General features: G+C 36.1%; 1 protein-coding gene across 1 annotated transcript in view; it reads right to left on the bottom strand.

The window, feature by feature from the left end:
* LUZP2 (leucine zipper protein 2) overlaps positions 1-22,422 on the bottom strand; it is a gene marked incomplete at both ends in the record, with an annotated part of 198,275 nt that overhangs the window by 38,100 nt on the left and 137,753 nt on the right. The window contains 2 exons of the mRNA XM_080619303.1: positions 9,273-9,434; positions 12,191-12,265. Coding sequence (XP_080475429.1) covers positions 9,273-9,434; positions 12,191-12,265 — 237 coding nt within the window. The remainder of the gene's footprint in view (positions 1-9,272; positions 9,435-12,190; positions 12,266-22,422) is intronic.

The raw sequence follows: 22,422 nt of genomic DNA, 5'->3' as shown, positions 1-22,422 counted from the left end.
CTTTTCCATTATATGAGAGCACGTTCCTTCAGACTGTTACTTTCTCATTGACAATAACATTTTTAATTTCTTTATTTTGTGTTTTATTTACTGTTATTTTAACATAAAATAATAAATGTAGTAGGATAAGGGAGATGTCCTGGTTTAAGCCCAGCCTGTAACTCAGAACCATGCAGCCACTTGCTCACTCCCTCCTTCCCTTTCTTCCCCTCCACTCCTGGAGGGATGGGGAGGAAAACAGAAAGAATGTAAATCCCATGGGTTGAGATAAGAACAGTCCCGTAACTAAGGTATAACACAAACCACTGCTGCTACCACCAATAATAATAATGATAAGGGGAATAACAAGGGGAGAGAATATAAAACTAGAAGGGGAAAAGTAAAAGAAAACAATAAACACAAATGATGCATAATACAATTGCTCACCCACCTGCTGACCGATACCCAGCCTGACCCGAGCAGCGATCTGGGCCTTCAGGGTGATTTCCCCCAGTTTCTATACTGGGCATGATGTGCTGTGGTATGGAATACCCCTTTGGCTAGTTTGGGTCAAGTGTCCTGTCTCTGCTCCTTCCTGGCTTCTTGTGCCCCTCTGCACTGGCAGAGCATGAGACTGAAAAGTCTTTGATCAGAGTAAGCAACAACTAAAAACACCAGTGTGTTATCAGTGTTGTTCTCAGACTAAAGTCAAAAACACAGCACTGCACCAGCTACTAAGAAGAAAAAAGTTATTGTTCCAGCTGAACCCAGGACAGGGGAGCTTAACAATTCCAGAAGATAAGACTTCAGGTAAAGGAAGTCTTCAGTAGGAGATTTCTTAAATTGCTCAAGACTAAATTGAACTTGAGTGCCTTGGGTTTATCACCAGCTAATTCTGTATTTCTTATGCTTTGTGATTCAATGCAATGTTTTTAATCAGATTGCTAGAAAGTCCCTACTAATATTCGAAATGCCCAGAGTCAATCAAGATTTCTTTTGTGAATATTTTCCAAATCACATCTTTGCTCAAATCAAAGAAAAAGATCACCTAACTATCTCTAATGTTTCCCACCTGGCTCCATACACACATTTTGACTGAAGCTTTGGAACAGTAGATTAGTAATACATACCTAACTATTCTATGATTCCCACATTAATACTTTTCTAATAAATCTTTAATATATCCTTGGGTAGTAAAATTTCCTTGGGACTACTTTCACAATTGCATTCAGATTTGTATGCCACTTAAAATGATTCATTAGATCTTTTGCTGATCACGTGTCTTACATGTAACATTAGTAGAAAAAAGTGCTAATACTAACAAATCTTAAAATAGTTTTACTAATGTGCAACTGCAAAGACACATAAATTCAGTTTCATTGCTCACATCCCCATATTTTTTAACAGAACATGTAAGAAACACATCAGCTAGGAAAGTCACAGGATAAAACAAAATGTTACTATTTTTCTACTAAATGCAACTTTAACTGGAATTAGAAATACTGTACATTTCCCAAATTGTCTCCACTGTCACTGGGACAGGGGGGAGAGAAACATTAAAAAATCATCTCTTGATATATGAGTAGGTGAAGAAAGTTCTCCCTCAAATAATTACCTGAAAAGTAATTAAGGGCATCTTCTTTTCTGCCTTTTGATAGGGGAAAAGACAAGTAAGCTTGTCCAGAAAGCTATTGAAGGTCACAGCAAGCTCTAGGCATAGGGGCCTGGCCTTAGGTTGAAGCAGAATTTGAGAAGATGGATGTAAAGCTGTCCATGCTGAGCCCCAGGTCCATGGAGACCATTAGTGAGACCTAACAACCTGTATTTTGATGTTATTTAAAACATCCCTTAAGAAATAAAAATTTTATATATTCATATCTCTTTTCAACCTCTGTCATGCAGTAACCCACAGTATTTTCGAGACACATTATGTACTATGTTGTGGGAGACTTTGTAGAAACGTTTGATAAGTAAAGACACTAATTAAAGAAGAGGATATTTGGAGTGAGACTTTGGGAGTATTCTTCATACATAGGCAAACTGACCTGCAGTTAATAGCCACAAAAAGTGCAGCAATAAACAGTTGCCAGTTACCTCTTCAGGACATTAGCCCACTGCTAACTTCAGAGTTGAACCCTGGGGTAATGGGCCAGTTCAGCTACTTATACTGCAGAACAAAGAGGAGTAAGGTCAAATTGTCAACCTAGTTGATTCTATGAAATGAAGAACTGAAGATAATTCTAAAGATCATGACACTAAAACTTGAAGGAGAATTACATTTGATCTGGGTTATGGACTAAATAAGAGATGCCAGGTGCTTTTTTTTCCAAATTCCCTTGATTGTACTCAGTTGAGAAAAACCTCTAAAACTCATTTACTATCAAGATAATGTGCTAATAATGAAGACTTCTTTAAAGTAAATAATATAAGCAAAGAGCTTCAGCTTTCAATTTAATTATCTCTGGTCTTAAGTGTTTTTCAGCATTTAATAAAATTTTATTGAAAATTTGTCACTCAAGGAAAAGGGCTGTAGGAAAAGTTCCGCGGAAGCTTTCTGAGCTTTCCAAAAACATACTCAATCTGAAGCAAATTCTGGAAATAAAAATATATATAGGAAGAGTTGCCATACTCTTATGAATCGTCATTGACAGTAATAAAAGACTATGGTTGGCATCTAATTGATCTTAATGAAAGTAAGAGTCCGTAAACCCAAAGAGAGCTATAAAAAGCAGAACAGGAGAGACTTAGGTGAAGAAATAGGTCATGCTACTCATGCTTCTGCTATTAACTTTTTCCCTTTGAAAAAAAAATAATTCTTACTTGTCCTGTTCAGCCTTGCAAGTACTTTAGGAAACACATAGTCCTCACTCACTTTGAAATTAAATCCTAAAACAATGGCTACTGTCATTTTTCAATGCTATTTTATTCTCATAATGTTTATGCATTAGGAAAGGGCTACATGATTGTATGTCATTACTGGGTGTTACAAAATGTGGCTGACTCTGCATTTAGTAATTGCCTTTTGCTTTTTTTTAATTATGGGTTTCCAATTCCCATGCTGAATGCAATCATCTAGAGGGCACTGAAGCTGCAGGTGTCAGTAGTACCTCATTAACTCTGGCAGAAGCAAAGTTTGAGGCAACAGAAGTGGAAAAGCACCGAGTACCAGAGGCCAACTTCCTAAGGCTTTAATGAAGCAGAAATTTATTCACTGCCCTCAACACTCTTGCTGTTTACTGATCACTGACCACAGATACTACATTTTGTGTCCTTAGGTTCAATCTGTGTTCCCTTTGATAAACTTATAAAGGTATAAACGTTTTTCCTCAATTGTGTGCATACAATTAATTTTCAAATAAATCTGAGCACACCATGCTGTATCTGTATTCGTTTGTAATATCCTGGAGCTCAATTAAATGAAAAATTATATTCTGTTATTCACAACTACATGAAATTTCATTTACCATAGCAGCCAACAAAACAGGTTTAATTTTTGTTTAAAACCTGTGACTGTTTCATATCTAACCTTATATTTTGTGATACCTTCAAAACTGACCCTGTAAAAAAAGCTGCCTCAGACCATACTGGACCCTCTGAGATCTGAATGCTCATTTTATAGGAAAAGAAATAGCATAATGAGGTTTATTATTCTTAAGTCCCTTAAGGAGAGAGTAAATGTCAGAAGAGAATAGTTAGCTAGACTGAATGAGAGAATAATGCTGAAAAGGAGTAAGTTTAGGAGGAATGATGAAGAGTATGTAATGTCAAAGAATAGGAGAATGAAAGCAAGCAGGGAAATAAAGGAAAACACCTGACTACCAGAGCCTTTCTCATGGTCTGAAATACCAGACAGATGCAGAGAATGATTCAGGCAATAGTAAGGAAGTACACAGCAAAAATCTATGGAAAATTGGAAGAGTCACAACTACTTTAAATTTTAAAGCTTTGTTTTTGCAAATCCACAAAACAAAGACTATGTCACCAAAAAGCATACATGTACTGTGAATTTCAGATACTTGATTCATTTCACTAATATCTTTTTAAATCCAGACAAGGATCTCTTATTTTTCAGATGCCCATTTGCCTATCTTTCTGCTTCTGAGTTGGGGTTACTACACACAGGACTTGGGGTGCTTCCTGACATCATGCCATAAGGTCATTTTGAAATGTAATGCCTCAAGAGAAATAACTTCCAAGTTGTGTTTTCAGCATGTTATACAGAGGTCACCCTGAGTAAAAGTAATCGGACACATCAGAAAAGCTTTCAGAGTATTACTCTTTCCTACAAGGACAAAACAAAGCCCCTAACTATATTTGGTGTTGTTTCATAGGTACTTGAGCAAAAAATTCACAATCACTTTGTTCAAAGGGTCAGAACTTCATTTATAATGGAATATTATGATAAAGTATATGAACAGCAATAGCTCTTGATTTTAGAAAACTGAAATTACTTCCTTAAGTAATTTGCTCCAATTTAGGTTTCTTTCGTGTCCAACCAAGAGGGAGAGAGGAGATGATACATTGCCACATTCAGCTGGTTAACTTTTCATTAATCTGTTAGTTTTCTAGGATCTACAAAAACACTCTTAAAATACAATTAAAAACTCCTTAGTTCAGTCTTTATAAACATGGATTGGGTCGAAAATACACATTCCAGACATTTTGTCATTCTTTCAAAATGTATTTGTATACTTTGCAGAAACATACACATATTATACACATAATAATACCAATAATTTCTGCTTTTGTAGAATGAAATGGATAAACTCTAGAGCCTTAGAAATATTCTGGCTTCCTAGATAAATCATAGATCCTTTATAAAGAGGTTTTTTAAAAAAAACCCTTCAAGTCCCTGATGAAATGAGTGAAGAAGACTCCTGATACAACAGTCATCTTATTTTTTCAGCAGCCTTACTGTGTCTGCTCAGTATCTACGCACTCAGAATAACTGAGCTGAAATTTAAACCAGACACTTTATTTCTCTATGAACATAGAAAAATCGTCCTCTTAATTTCCTTTGCAGCCATTGCAAAGCACTTTGCAAAGTCTATTTTGTTCTTAACCAACTTTCTCTGAACAGTCTCATATGCCTGTTCCAACAAGAACACTTTCTTAGGCTTGATAAAGACACAAAGTTCCCCAAGCTTACTTTGGTGGGGAATAAATGAAGTACTTATTTCCAGATAAAAAAAGGATGGTCCCCAGTACTTTAACTTTTCTCAATATTTACACTGATCAGTGTGCTGGAATCCACAATATTGACAATATATGTGATGCAGAGGTGACGGCTACTTGCAGCAGTTTTTACCACAGAAGCGATATGCTCACTGTCTTGTGAGATGCTTAAATCTTTCAAAAATGGAGTGGTAGTTGCCTTTCAGTCTGTGCTATGCATTTCTACAGAAGGATAGTCCTCATTCTTATTCAAGACAAGAACACTGAAGTGGCATTCGTAGGTGGTCTTTCCACCTGCGTCATGTACAATATAAGATGGGGTTTTATTCTTCACAGCTTGAAATTAATTTGTATTTCCACTCTTAAAATAGTGCAGTTCACAAAATACACAAACACTGCAGGGCATCTATAATGAAGGAATTCATTTGGGGAACACATGAAAATGTTTTTGCATTAGGCAAACGCACTATAAAGCAAAGTAATCACTATTATTCTGGTATCTGTGTCAATGTATTCCCCATCATTTCTGTATTTACTTTGCTTCTGGAAATCAACTTTTCTTCTGTTTCATTCTGATTTTGCTTTGCCATTGATTTTCCCCAGTTTTACTACAGCTCATTTTGTTGTACTTGGAGCACAGGCATACACAACCAAAGATATTTGAGTGATAGCTATTATTACAATTTTTTTTTTCATAAGGTTAACCTTTTAAAGAATAAAACAAATGGAGTAAGAATGCATTCTATCTACTAGCTCCGTAGAAATTCACAGCACTGTTTGTTGTGCCGAGGTACAGTAAGTGCAGAAAATGCCTCGATAGGAAGTCAGAACCAGTGCTCTGATTCACAGGTCATACTAAACCACATTTCCCACAGCAGGTAGCCTAGTAAATCTTACAGTATCCATCCATTAACAATACCCTTTCACTGCCCAGGTCCTTAGGCACTCATTTGGAGATTAAAAAGGAAAGCAAAGTTTCAGTCCTCCTCTCTTCTCCTCCTTTTCCTCTTTCCTCATCACCTCTGTAATGGGAACAAGGCAAGGAAATTGCTACAACAAAAAGCAGATCCAACATCTAACAACTAGTTTGAAGCATCTTCCACTGGCAGAACACAGAATAGTTATTGCTGAGAAATTACAGTGCAAGAGAAACTACATGATAAAAATAACTGTCAATAATACACAAAGTTAAAGACCTCATAGCTCAGGATTAATGATCAGCCATCTGGTTATGCTAAGGTTCCACCATTAGCATCATGGACCTTGTATGAACAGAGCCCTAAATCCATTTGTAATGGTCAGTGCTTTTGGCACCAGTGTTGGTGTTATGACAGGTACATGACAGGTAAAATAGTTTTGATCTGAAAATGTTAAACTTGCTATTTATGTTCTTGTACAGTGCAAATATTAACTCATTTAAGACATGTCACAAAATGCACTTCAGACTGATGCTGCTTTTGATCCACTTTAAAGAAAGTTTTTCTGTGATTTAAAGGTAAGAATTTCCCATTACTACCCCCTCTTCCAAATTACTGAGCTATCCAGAACAGCAACTTTTTTTACACTGATTCAGGGACTTCTATGCATGGATTTGTACTGATTTTTTTTTAAGCATGATTTATACTTCTTTATATCACATTATCTAGAAAGACCAAAGTACCTTACCGGAAATATTTTTTTTAAATTAAATTCCCTGAGAAATTTGGCACTTGGTTTTCCTGTTTATCCATTCTATACCATGTTCTTGTGTTAAATAACTCTAATGAGCATACAGGTATTATGGTTACCAGTTATGAATACAAATATAAAACCTGCTTTTTTAAAAATTTATTTTATTTAATCAGGAAGAACTCCAGTCCCAGGGATGACTGTCCCCAAGTGATACAGGTATCACACATTGTATGATGTACCCATCACTGGATTTAAAATAAGTTTGACATTTTCAGAAAGCAATTTTTAGCCTGGATGAGAACATCTTTGAAATAAGAAGTTTACCAGACAAACAATCATTTCTTCCTTGAAGGTGAAACTGCTACTTATCAGACACGACAAGATTCATAAGTGCTGCTCATATCAAATTCCCATTTTTACATACAAACACATATTTAAGTAATCACACACATTTATACTCACTTAAAAATACTAGCCTGCAATGTGTATGCAAATTTAATAATAAATTAAAAAACCCAGCAAGCTATACATCTGTAGTAAGGAGTTGATTAGTTTGAAAAGGAAGAAAAAGCCAAGGAAAAGATACTTAAGAAAGGATGCCATCATAAAAAAAAAAGCCTTCTATAATACAGCTCAAGCGCAAACGGTGTAATTCTGGACTGACTAGGATTCTTCAACAACCTATTTCACAGTAGCAGATTTCAGTGGTTTTATAATCACAGATAATGCACAGATTTATTATAATGAGGTGTCAATGTGTGGAAGGAGAGGACTGCAGACCGTTATTTTCTCTGACATTTTCATGGCATATGCCAAGCGCAGAGCAATGTCTATTAAAGATGTGATATAACTTGTTCAAGCCGTTTTCAACACAGAGGACTAAGTGCTGGTTCTCAAAAGGCTGAAGCACAAAATACTGATAGATTTTCCAAATAGGAACACTAAACACAAAATGTATGTGAGGACTATTCTGTGTATCAGTCAAAAAATCAAAAAAACCCTAGTTTTAACCTCTGTACTGTATTCCCATTTCCTTCGCTTCACTGCAGTAATACCTGTAAAACCAAGGAGACCTTAAATGCTTCAAAGTCTCTGACCGTATAACAATCTTAAACATAGGTATAGTGGCTTGCTCAGCCTTACCCTTCAGTACACCTATGCTTTCATGATGTATGCACAAACCCTTCCAACACGATGAGGGCACTTATTGTTAAGACAATAAGACAGACAATTCTACAGCCACATCAATTAGGAAAACTGTGCTCCTGAGATCTCAGAGTGAAGCTCAGTCTGCCCCACCTACAAGAATCTGCTCTCCTGAAGAACCCAGAACCAATGATCTTAATCTAAATAAGCACTAATACCCTCATGTGCTGCTATTAATTAAAACAGTGCTTTGTTTCCAGAGATAGTTAACTTTTGGGATTGAAGGATTTTTCTTATAAAATAGTTATTAAGGGACAGACAATCATTACTATTTTAAGAGTAATAATGTGAGATTTAGTTTTATAATTCTGCTCTGCTTTATGAAATTATATTTCAGCTTTAATTACATACAGAAAGATTACTAATTTTTGGCTTCAGCATCTGTCCTAACACTGAGTATCAACAGCTGCCATATAAAAAATTGGCTTTGAGTTAGCAATTCTTATTTATATTTCAGGAAGGAGTTTTTAAATTTAAGGAGGACACCAAAGTGTCCTTCAGCCATTCTTCTGTAAAAATTCCTTTTTAACTGAAAGGAAATTTTCCTTTAAAGAAATCACAGATTTCTTCTACATCTTTTGAATCAGTTGAATACATGAGCAAAAGGCAACCCCTCAGGACAGTTGTTAATTATTGCCTATCTTGACTGTATTAAAATGCTTGAACTTATTGAATCAAAACATTTTTAATAATCTTTTTTTTCATCTTTTTTTTTCCCCATGTTTTCTCCTAATCTGCCCTTCCCAACTTGAATGACTGGAATATTCCCTGTGACCTATTATCAATCATATAGATCCCTTTTAACAAATTTGATTTGGGTCTCCCAGACTATTTTTTGTTTCTGTATCAGTATTTTTCACTGAGAAACCACAATATGGAAAAACCATCTTACTGCTTATTTCTGTATTACTACAAACTTACTATCAGTGCCTGACAGGTAAATAATCCTATGAATTAGCCTCCTCCCTTATTTTAGATGCAAATCCATCTTCCTTATAGATTTATTATGCAGACACAGTCCATTTAGCAAGTGATAGACAGGATTTTGTTCCTCAGCAAAAAAAGTAGCTGTTTCCGAACTTTTAAATGAAGTCTAGTGACATCAGAATCGGGCTTAGAATTATTTTCAAGATTCATCCTAATCTTTCAATGAATTTAAAATCCTCCTTAGTTGTGGTTTGATGTTCCTACAGGACAAACTTCCAAAGATGTTTAAAAAAAGAACAAGACAGAAATCCTACCTTGGTGCTTGTCACTTGAAATGGAACTTTTGAGCCCTTTCCAACAGGGGTTAGCTTCTCAGCTGGTTTTGCAGGGATTAGATTCCTAGCAGAAGGCTGACTGTGCAGAACGGAAGACAGGCAAAGCTGCACAGTCTCCTTCAGAGCTTTCAGCTGTGACTCCTGGGGAAAAGAAGAAATTATCAGTTCTCTAAGATGTATTATTATGAACAGAATTGCTTGCTTTCTCCCTCTGCATTAAACCAAACATTTACAAGCAGCTGCTGCTGCTTCTTTACGGAACAAATTAAGGCTGTTTAAAGCAGGTTTTTTAATACTGTTAAGTTACTGTGCCTCGCACCCCAAACTCCCTAAAAGTCACTGCACTCTTGCCTTCCTCCATGCAATTTTACTCACATTGATTATTGCAAATAATTATTAAATATTATTTTCTCTGAAAACAATATAATCTATAAAATGTCATAGACTGCCCAGCCTTTTATATATAATAGTTACAGAGAATTAAACTTTTCCAAGTATTGAAAAGGCATAGAGTTTGCAGGGAACTTTGTTGATAACATTGATCCTAATTGGTGTTTTTACACAGGTTATAAAGATTGATTTTAATCCAACAAAGATGACTTCCCCCATGAGCATCATATGCTGCTGCAGTGTATAGCAAATAAAGTTTTCATACTAACTTTCGAAGAATTTTTGAAGATTCATACATCAAAGTATACCATGGCAAAAGCTGATGGAAGATATAGGTATGAGGAACATGCCACACTACATACGTGAAATATTACATATACAACATAAAAATATTTCACAGTTGTACAAATTCTAAGCAATGGCATTTGCATACATCATCTTGTTTTAGTTTATTTGCTAACCAAGTACTCTTCAGAACCTGACAAATATTCCATGTTTTACATCACACAAACATACCCTGAACTGGGACCACAGAATGTATCTCCTAACTGGGAAAAACTGAGGGTTTCTTTAAAAATAAGCAAACAAAACCAGTTAGTAGGGTACATTTCAATGTTAGGATCAAAGACAACCATAAGAAGTCTAATGCACAGCACCATAAGGAAAATCAAAGAAACAGGAGATGGAATGAAGTTTGGTTTGTTTGAAAACAGACAAAAGCTAATGACTTTCCCTTAAGATGTGTGCAGTGAGAAGGAATGCTGGATTATCAAAGAGATCAGATTTTGTATAAATTACTTACTAAAACGTATGAACCTTAAGTCAGACTGATATGTCTCTGACCTAATGGCAGTTGAAAAGTGAAAGGATTACTTTATCCATTTCCAGGATCTTTTAATTTCTAATTAACTTCTTTCTGTAATATGTCTTCTCCCCTACCTTTTCAATAAGTTACTGCATGAAGAACATAAACCACCATCTAACAAAGTTGAAATAACCTCAAACACCAAACTGGCAGAGGTAGAAGACTGATTTTTCTTGAAGATGTGGACTCAGCCAATACAGCACTGTATGATTCTCATGCTCCCTGCAAATCACACTGATTTGAAACCATAGTCCTCTCACCCAGATATCCCCCTGGATAATTTCTCATCCTCCCATCTCCCACACCTGCCACTTAAGACATGGTTGGACCATTGACTGTCTCTTTTCAGTACACAGGTCAGAAAGAAAAGCTCTTAACCAGGGAAAAAGGGTACCTATGACTTAAATGGTGTTATTGCTCTGTAGTTAGAATTAGTCAAACTTGTATTTCTAGTCTGATAATTCTCACTGGCATGAACTTTATACTTTTCCTTCACTTGCACTGTTTTTTTGACTCCTGCTTGCCATTTTGCAGCATGTATGCAGTGCACAAACTGACTCCATGATGATTTACAAGAAGAAGGTACCAGGCTTCTGGTAAGCCTACAGAACCATAACTGAGTCCTGAATTAAAATCCTATAATTTTTAATAGAAAAGAAACAGAGGGTCAGAGAAGTCAGTTGTGGTCAGTCAATCTGCAGACAGAATCCTTTAAAAGCAGTCTCATTAAAAGTTCCTGATATCATATGTTCTTTTCTTTCTCCTTCACAACTGCCTGCATTATAATGAGTAACTGCATTTGGAGGATATTTAGGGCAAGCATTGCTTTCTTGCCATTGCCACAGAGGGTGTGTTGGCACTAGTGAGATACCATGCCTCTGAGTGTTGTACGAGCAAAGAGGGAACGTGCTTAATTTTTAAATTAAGATGTGGAACAGTTCATTTCAGTGTGCTAACAAGAAATATGTGACATGACATAGCACCAGACTCATACAGAGATTTGAATAATGCTGCTGTGAGCACTGCTTACGCAGATGACATCTTGCAATGCTAGATGCAAACCCTCACTCAAGAGGATGATTTCAGTGATTACAATATGGAAGATGAAAGAAAAATGCTTTTAGTGCAAGAGGCATACTTTTCTTTAGATGTCTAATGGAAGCTGAAAATACCAGGAAGCCAAACAAAGAAAAAGTAATCTTTGATAGCATAGTGAAGTTGTTTTCCTTTCTGATAAACTGCTTCCTTATTGCATGACATTTTCTCCCCAAACAAGCTACCGACCCATTTCTATACTGCATTCTCCTTGGAACTATAACTAAACCTTAAATAAAAATCATATCAGTTACACATTCTCATACTAGTACACTAGAACTTCTCTTCATAAAAAAAAATTGCATCATTTGGCTTGCTGTGGGTTTTTTGAGATGTTTCTAATTTGATCGCCCTCCTCTTAAATAACTTTGCAGCAGTACTTAACTCCATGTATTGTAATTAGTTCCACTGATTTCAGTACATTACTCCCAGGTACGTGCAATCAAGTATGCACCTAAATCGTTGCAAGACTTTGATTTATGTTTGTCAAATTACACCGGAACATTTGCAGCTGATAAACATGCTTACATTACAGTACACTTCTTACTTTGTCAAGGGCTGCCTTTTCCAGTTCATCTTTTGCAACTGCTAGTTTTTGCTCCAGATCTGTTAGCTGTTGTGCCTGTGGGAATAAAGAGGAAAAAGCTGATGCAATCTACAATGTTCTTTTTGCCCACCTTAATTTTTCATACAGCGCCGGTGAGAGAGGAAAGGATATAAATTTTACAAGTAATATATATGAATTGGGTCGGAATTGCTTGCAAAAAGACCAGGCCTCAAGGGATTGTTTTTTTTCCTGAGAAAAATGTGAGTTTTTATGTGGAAACTGGGCTCAAATCTGTTTCATTTATGTGAATTCAAGTTCAGTCTAATTTCAGCAAAAGTAATTCCATACCGCAGAGTATTTAGAAATATGCCATAACATCCTTACAGAAAATTCAAAGTATTCAATCAATTTCTATTATTTTGTGAATTTATTTGACTTCTGTCTGCAATTTTAACCACTGTTTTCTAGTTTTCAACATTGAGATGCCAACATTAATGTAACTCGGCATAAACAGAGAAATTAGATAACACCCAAATGTTCACCCATGTAGACACCTTATAAAACACTACTATCTGCTGGTATACATGGGGTGAACTCCAGAGCTGTTTCTCCATCTACTTCCCTGGAGATATGAAAGGAAAATTCAGAAGAATGTTATGCAGTTATGCAACTGCATAGGAAGAAAGCATTTTGGTTCAAGCAGCCTGCACCCTGTGCAGAAGGACTGTTGGCTTTTTATAAGACACAACATTATTTTCCTGCTTAGTCCTTCAGAAGGAAATCTGGCTTTTTACAATGTACAGACAATGTACTGAGTGCAGGGGTTCAGAAAATGCTTTTAAATACTCAATAAATAAAAATGATTATTTCCTCTCCCCTTCCCTAAGAGCTAGGTACACTCAAACAGACTTTAGGGAAATATATTCTTTGCATAAATTTTACAATTTAGAGAAGTAGGAGCTCCCAGATTCCCGCAGTTCTTAGCCCTGTCATTAATAACACATACTATGCAACCAAAAGGAGTAAAGTACAGGTTTCTTTCATTGTTGTAGTTGCAAAAAAAAGTCCACTAGCTGTTTTCCATGTTTATGAAGGTAACCACAGAGGAATACACTGGACTAATCAGTTCTCATTTCTCTTTGAAACTCTGATTAGGTAATACATATTTTGTGCATATAGAACAATTGAATAAAGTTCTCATTTCTCAGTTAAAGAGCAACACATTGTAATTTTGACCAAATATTTGCCAATGCCCTTTCCCTCGGCATCATCCCATGCTCATCATGTTTGTGAAGTTCATCCCCAGCCAGATACTATTTTCTTACCAGACTTTTCAAGATCACATGTACTCTGCTGACTGTAGCCTAGCTTAATGTATAGCCACATAACATAAGTGCTGTTTAGGGTAAACCCTACAAAACGTGGTTAAACTTTGTGTTGAGGCAATGACCAACATATCATAGGCCAGAGGTGATGTGTATTACCCTAGGCAAGCCTGTAGTTGTCAGGAGATACCTCAAGTGACATTTATTGCATTAGGCACCGGCTGTACTGGCTGATAAAATAACAAGAGCCTGGAATTTTCAGTTCCCTGCTCATTTAAACTACTTAGTCACATTTTAAAAGAGGATTAGGCGTTTATCTGCAAATTTATCAGATCAGCGACAGTTTCATTAGTCAAAACCATGTACGATTAGGCAATCTTGCTTCAAAGCAGAAGTCAACTGCTTGCTCAAGTGCAGAGAAGTCTCTTGTGAATGCCGCTACTTTCCACTTCATCACATTTCTTCAACCAGAAATCAGTCACTAACACACATGCCCCGCACACAGAACACTGGTTTGGTTCCTCAGTCTGGCTACTGACCATCCAGTACGGAAAGAATCCTTCCATTTCATTAGAATTTGCAACATTTAACTAGACTTATCACTGGCTCATTAGAGAAAACTCACTAACATACAAGAATCTTTCTAGAGTTCAGTAATATTTGCATTTATTACTAAATATAGTACATAATACACTCACAATAAACATGGTTCCAATAAATATGGCCAAAATAAACATTAAGCTTGGCTCTTTCTGATGCAGAAACAGTTTTCACTGGGTACTAGAACTAGACCAAGTAATTTCTCACGTCATCATTTTAGTTATTGCTACTTATTAAACTGTTTTTACAGCACACTTACTTACACAAATTAGTACCACTGAAAAATTGGGTAGCTGACAGAAAGCAGGTAATGGTAGTTCTAGGTGACTGCTGCTCCTTTCCTTGCAGGGGAAAGTCTAGTGCTATGTAATACATTGTATTCAATGAAACTGCAGCCATATAAAAAATCAAGCTGGAAGAAAAGCCTTTAATTTATGCCTGCCATTGTGAAGAATTAATATATTGTAATAACATTGCTCACATCAAGGAAAACACTTGCAGTTTATGCTGAAAAGGTATTCTTCCAAAGGATAGGTTCATATGTATTAATAAAGTATTTCTGATTGCATCATTTATCAAGCCTTATTCTTATTTTTGGTAACACTGTCGTATTTTGATGGACTTGAACTTTCATGTATATTTATTTTATTTCACAGATTACTGAGCCAATAGGTCAGTGATATCAATCCACCTGACATCAAGTAAGAATAAAATCCTAGCATTAAAAATGTATTTTTCATGAACCACTCACTTGAAAATAGTGATAGTGATATTTATTAACATCTTAGTCCTGAAACTGCAGAATAATGCCCAGTCCCTGGCAGTGTTCAAGGCCAGGTTGAATGGGGATTGGAGCAACCTGGTCTAGTGGAAGGTGTCCCTGCCTATAGCAGGGGGCTGGAACTAGATGAGATTTAAGGTCCCTTCGAACCCAAACAAGTCTGTGATTCCATGATTGACTAAGTGATGTTTAATCACACATTAAATAGAGTGGATATTGCAAACTCCATTTTTTTCCCCACACAAGCGTTCAAAAAAATGTTTAAGAAAAAAAAATTAAAATTTACTCGACAACTTCTGAAATTGGAAACCACTTAACCAGAAACTGGAATAAATTATCTGGTAAACACAATTCCACTGTGCTTATTCTGTAAGTGTTACTTGTATCTTAGAGAAACAGAGACTTGTGCTTCTAAATTGCACTCTTTAGGGTGTTAAATGTAACTGAAAACAACACTTTATGGCAGCTATTCCATTTAATCAGATATGCAGCGAAATCCAGACATTCGGCAACATCTGCATAGTATTTCAAGCACTTAGAACAATAAGAAAAGTCAGTTAAAACCATCATTTCTGCAAAGCTCACAGCTTGTACATTTTCTTAATGCTCATTAGTGCCACAATACTTCTATCTCTCATTTGTAACTATTCTAGATGTACATTTAAAAAAAAAGGAAATAAGACCTATATACTTTTTTATTAGCTCAAATGTCACTTTTCCTTCCCCAACCCACATGCGTTTCCTTCACATAGAACTCATTCCAATGAAAGCAATGAATCAGCAGTTCGCTAGGGATTTAATGAAGTACTAGATCTCTAACTAAAGGAAAGTAACTGGTTTCTCTGCAGAAACGTGTTATAAAGATGTGCATGAAGAGCCACCTCACTGACCTATGCGCCTGGTCTGCCTGTTTATCTCTTGTAGGGGATTTTTCTCCCTTCTGATCAGGCCAAAACACCTTTGCTTGTATAGCACCACTTGTCATTTCCAATGGAAAACTAATCCACATGATTGATTACAGATACCTGCTGCTCTCTCTTTTGTAAGTCAGTCTTTAAACAATTGTCTTGCTTATTTTAGCAGTAACAGAACAAACACTGAGGGGTAAGCATTTTAAAATTCACATTAGTCATGCCAGAACTTTCCACATTTCCACCAGTAGTGCACAGGAAACATTTACTTCCTCTTTCTGGGAGAAGATTAGCTCACATATGGTTTTCCTGCTACACGTTTACACAAGACAAGGCTTTGATTTGTCTTTCAACTTCAGATTGGGGGTTGGAACTAGATGATCTTAAGGTCCTTCCCAACCCTAACCAGTCAATGATATATGTCTTTCCTGCAATCCAATTTATTTCCCTGATCTTTGGGCAGTTTGGAATTTGACAATATTTTATATCACAAAGTTTCTAAACTTTTCAATCCTACTAGGCACATACAAAATCATTATTGTAATGAAAACATTTGGAAAATGTCAGCCAAAGTCCAAATCAATTCCAATTTGGTATCAGTAATAAACCTCTCAACATTTTTTAGTGGGAGCTGGACTAGGTCTGTAAGTTGATTGAGTAGCTGTACTGGTTAAATGTGGAGCTGCTGCCAGTAGATGTAAGTAACCTTGTCTCACGGTGACTTAGACATAGCTATTTAAGACTACATCACAGTCTAATGCAAGTCCAGGTCCTTAAGGCCAGATTCTCAGGACCATATAGAAACTTCTAAACTTGGATTTTTCAGTTCATTAAAAAAGTTATACTGATTTTTCATGTTCACAACTGTGTTGTAAAATATGCACTGTCAATAAATTAATAGACCTGAGTTACTAAGTACTGAAATCATATTCATATTTCACAGGTCTGTGATTTCAAAAGCTGCATGAAACCATTCAAAAAATAGGACAGTAGAGGGAGATTTTGTTTCAGTAAGGATATAAATTCATTATGTTATTATGTGATTTATGTCCTTACTGGGAAATACCTGTGAGGACGCCCTTCCACCTTCTTTATGTCACTTATTTCTTCAAATTAAAAAAAAATCCCCTGTCCGCAAATACCCTGTAAGTATTTTTCAGCAGCCAATTCTGTCTAGATCTTTAGGTTCTTCCTGTGTTGCTAGCATAATGTGCAAGCATTAACATATTAATAATGATTATATCATAGTAACAACATCCAAAATGCTAATATGCAGCATTTGAAATGAAAATATGCACCAGGATAAAGATGCCAGTGTAGACAGTGCCATCTACTTCCTAAGCAAAACACAGATAACCTAGATAAGACTTTCTACATACATTTTTTTGTCAAGGTTGTGAAATCACACTATTTCAGCCTTCAGGGGAAAATAAAAAAATACCTACTACTAAAGAAATAAAATTAAAAATAATAATCTTGGGCTTCATGAAAACAAGAAGTACTCACAATACAGTGACAACAGACCACGTACCAGAAGATGAAGAAATGGTTCCTATCCTAAGTGTGTTATCTCAACAAGATAGGTATCTGAAAAGTAGTCATGGCATCTCTTACCACCCAAATATCCTCTACAGATATTTATGCAACAGCCCTAACATATTTTACAAAAATCAACTAAACAAATCTCAATTTCCTGTCTCTCCCAGGGGCCTTGGCTTCTACTGAGAAAAACAACTCAATAATATCCTGTCTTAGAGCATTTTTCTACTAGCCAGCTGTAATCACAAATTATTAATATAATAACCCGAAAACCAAAATCATGCATCCAGTGGGCAACAAACAACTGTGTATCTAAAATGTGCAAACACATTGACTTGATCAAGGAAAAAAATCTCCAAGTGAAAATTAACAAAAACATTATTAAAAAAAAAAAAAAGTATCATAAGCCACCTCATTCGGAATGGAAAAAAACTCCTAGAAGTTTCTAAGACTGAACTACAGTATCTAGTAAGAGTTATAGGTATCCTAAACCATGAAGACTAAGTTCAACGCTCCTTATACTACAAACCAGAAATACCTCAAAAGGAAGATTCCACAATCTCTTATCCTAGAGGTCAAAAACATCAGTTTTCACTCATGATATATCAACCCATAAAATCCTGCCCAGCTGAGTCATCCACCTCAGGAAACAGCCTGCCAGATTCATCAGCAAAAAACCCCACACCTGACACAAAGCTCATATGCAATCCTATTATTCTCAAAACAGCAGAAATTGACTTCTGCAAAGTTATCACATTCCAGAAATCCACAGATAAGTAGAATAATTTCACATAACCACAACTTCAAATATGAACAAAATCTACACTCTGCTTCTGTTCCCTCAGCCATCAAATGCAATTGCTTTGAGGAAAATACTTAGTTTTCTTCCTGCCATCCTGACGACTTTCAAAAAACAAGGATATCCCTTGAAGAAAACACGTGTATTTTCAAGGAAGTCAAAGTAATAGCTGTACATTATCACACTGCAACATGAAAATTCAACTTTCCCTAACAACATGCTCCTGGCTGTCATATATCACCAGATACAGCAACTTCTGTGGAGGAGCTATTAAACATACAACTTGACTGATTTTGTAATTACCTTGTATTGGAAATGCTTTGAAAGAAAAAGTTCATCAATCTTTCTATCTGGCTTTGCACAAACCAACATATATAAACAGAATCAGAGCATGAATGTAAACCACTCTCTAAGTTTTGGGCTTGTAGACAACCTGATCTACGTGTTTAACCATCAAATCACTGCAACAATTACTCACAAATGTGTAGTACTGCTAGCACAAAGATGATCACCCCTGAGCTAAAGATGAAGAAAAGCATTTTAAAATACTTGCAGCCATGATGCTGTCACCTTCACTCAAAGACCTTCACTAGAAGGGAACAAATCATAATTTGAAATAATTATGCAAAATAGTACTACCAAGGCCGCGTCCCAAGGTGTGAGCAAATTCCTTGAAATATTTCATAGAATCCTAGAATACCAGCTTGGTAAGGACTCTTATCAAGCTTATGCACCAGGCCTCCCAGGCCCCTTTCCAGAAAGCAGCTCCCCAGCCAGGTACATCCCAGCCTGTGCTGCACTCCTGGATTATATTTTCCCAGCTGCAAAACCTTATGCTTGTTCACTTTGAACTTTGTGAGCTTCTTGTCAGCCCACTCTTCCAGACTATCCAGGCATTCCTGCAGGGTGGCTCTCCCTTCCAAAATGTCCACTTCCGCACTTAGTTTGGTATTGTCAGCACACTTCATCAGGGTACACTTGATCTCATCTTTCAGATGACTTATGAAATTATTAAACAGTGGTGGGTTTTCAGCCAAATTTAAATGCCATGGTACAGAGAACATGTTTGTTTTGTTTTGTTTTGTTTTGTTTTCACGTAGTCCTAAACTTTTAAATAAATTGCCTTAGGCAAAAGATAAGTTTTCTGTCTAATACAATTCTGTCCAACTACAGATTGATAAGAGTTCTCACTTGATTGTTTTCTGTTCGTGGTGGTTGTGCATCATCACTTTTATTGCTTTATGAAGTGGTATTTGGCTCTAAGATCAAAGTTCCTTATAGACTCAGTAGAGTGGATGAAGAACCTGAAGACTGTAAAATAATAGGTGTGATACCTATCTTCAAAAAGCAAGAAATTGAAGATATCATGACTTATAGATCCTTTAGTAAAACATCCATTTTTCAAACATGCTGAAAAGAATAATCAGGCTACCTCTCTAGGGGAAAGAGTTTTATTTGGTATATGTACTATTCATGAACTCAACAGCAAACTAAACGTATACTCATTAAATACTCTGGTGGCATCAATCCAGAACTCTGTGTGTCACGGAAGATAGGACTTGTTTAAATTTATCCTGACAAACTGGAAAAAATAGGATGACATTCACTAAAGACAAGTGTAAGATGCTAAATACAGACAGGAATAATCAATAAAACAAATACAGACTATAGAACAGTAGGGATGACAGACTCAAGATGACCACCACTGAATGTGTCATAGAAAAGGCAAAGAACTCTGTGGGTACAGACTATAAAAATCCTTCTGCTCTGCTCAGCATGAATGAAATGTCCAGTTGGACTTGAGTGATTTTAGGGCATTGCAAATGGACTGAAAACAAACAAAACAAGTTCGGATGCAAATAACACGAGGCATTAATGGTATGTAAACATGTATTGAGAAGCAAGACTAGAATACAAATATTTACATACGTTAAACTAAAAAAATACACACTGTGAGAGACATGGGGTAATAGTCTCAAAATATGCAAAGTATGGCTTTAAAGGAAGGGGTTTAAATAAAAAAAACAAGCTACTCTCCAAGTCTATGATAGCATAACTGGTTTCAATTTCAGTAAGAAAGATTCTATACATATAGCAAAACATTTTCTACTACTAAGGCTAAAGGACTACAAGAGACAAAAGCAGCAGAAATACATAGAGTTTGAACTGATGATAGTTTCTAAAAAGTTTAGATAAGCATTGTGAAAGAATGCCATGCATATAATTGAACTTTCTTTGGAGTCAGAGAATATGGAACATCCTGTTTTCCATCACCTCCTAAAAAACAGCTTTTGCCAGAACTGAACCAGTGATGAGACTGCCACAAAAGAATTTTTGATCTTAGTAAATACAAAATAACTTCCCTTATTGCTTCTATGATTCTATTTATGTATTTAAAAGGAAAAGTCTGTAAGAATATTTTCAGACTTTTCAATTCATTGCTTATCAGATTCTGTATTGTGGGCACTTTTCATTTCATCTTCATCCTTCATAAGAAAAGTAAAGGCCTTTAGAAAAAATAAACTCGAAAAAATAAGCTCAAAGAAAAATAACCTCTTTTTTGACTAATAAAATAATCAAAGAATAATATACAAGCCACAGGAGACCAATGAGATGAATTTTATCAAATAGAAAAACACAGAATCACAGAATAGTTAGGGTTGGAAAGGACCTTAAGATCATCAAGTTCCAACCCCACTGCCAGGGGCAGGGACACCTCACACTAAACCGTGCCACCCAAGGCTCTGTCCAACCCGGTGTTGAACACCGCCAGGGATGGAGCATTCACAGCTTCCCTGGGCAACCCATTCCAGTGCCTCACCACCCTTACAGTAAAGAATTTCTTCCTTATATCTAACTTAAACTTCCCCTGTTTAAGTTTAAACCCATTACCCCTTGCCCTATCACTACAGTCCCTAGTGAAGATATTGCACAGGGCACACAAATGGACAGATTATGGTGTAAAGTATCATAGAATAAGTGAAAATATAGCTAAAGGAGGTTCAGTTTGCTATTTTATTCTTTCAGTTGTCATTTTTGACAAAGTCAACGGAAACTTTAGAGAAGTCTTTGACAGTTATCCTTAAAAAAAAAAAAAAAAAGAAAAAAAACTATACATTAAGAGTTTAATAACAACAAAAAATCCCCAAACCAGATTCTATTCAGTTGCTATACAACATGCTGAGGTCAGCCTGCAACTTACAGAACTTCTTATCCCTAAAAAGTCACTGGTTTAAGACCTCTGGGGGAAAAAAAAAAAAAAAAATCTCTCTTATTTTGCATTACAGTTATGTTTGTAACTGATATTTTGTAATAGTTTGTTTTGGTTTTCCTAAGCAACATTGCCAAGATTCCCAAGGGAAGTCACAAAACATCCCAATGCTGAGGAAACACAGTGGATGAATAAGCACACTACAGTCAGGACATCCTATCTGAAATGTAGATGAGTTGTAGTCTTCTCTCTGGGAATTTGGTTGGAAAGGCCCAGAGGAAGCTGCCCTCAGTTTTCTCTTATCATCTCCTTTTAACATTGAGCTACCGAAGTTACATTTAGCATTACAGGGCAATGCAAATGTAACAGCAAAGATAAGAACATTGTTTTTGTCCTAAATAAATCAACGTATAAATAAAATTTAAGGAAAACAATGTTGCTTTCTTCCAAAATTTTCTGCAAGCAAAGAAGGAGTTTTATGGCACTTGGAACATAATTAAGAATCCTTTAAAATGCATTAAACAGGCTCATTTTTTGAACATACAAAGTCAGCTGAATTCTGCAGTTGATAACAGTTTTAATATAAGTAGGTGGAAGTCATGGGTGAAGTAAACATACATTTACAAAATGGGTGGATTTGGGTCAAGCTTGAGTGCCAACTGTATACAAATAGGACTGTATTGAAAACTTTTTCATCTTCATAACATGTGCAAGCACACAAAGCCCTTCTGTAAAAGGTTATCACGAATCTAAAATCATTTACCCAGTTACTTCAAGCTCAAACAAAAATGTTCAAGTTTAACACAACTTTTCAACTAAGTTAGTCCTTCGATGTTTTTCTGGGGTGGTTTTGTGTTTCTTCTTCTTGAACCATTTCACCCCTTTCTCGTTAGAGAATGAGGAATCTCAAAGTCTGTTTTACAGAAATAAATAGTTGCGACTCCAGGAAATAGGTTTGCTGCGGCACATAATTAACTACCGTTAAGGAGCAGAATGCACATGGTAGCATCATTTTGACTTTGGAGGCAGGAATGGTACAATATAAATATTTACTACATCCAGTCAG

Source organism: Psittacula echo, assembly GCF_963264785.1.
Source record: "Psittacula echo genome assembly, chromosome: 5".
Classification (NCBI taxonomy): Eukaryota; Metazoa; Chordata; class Aves; order Psittaciformes; family Psittacidae; genus Psittacula; species Psittacula echo.
The sequence above is the reverse complement of the archived record's forward strand: the minus strand, read 5'-3'. Positions and strand labels throughout refer to the sequence as shown.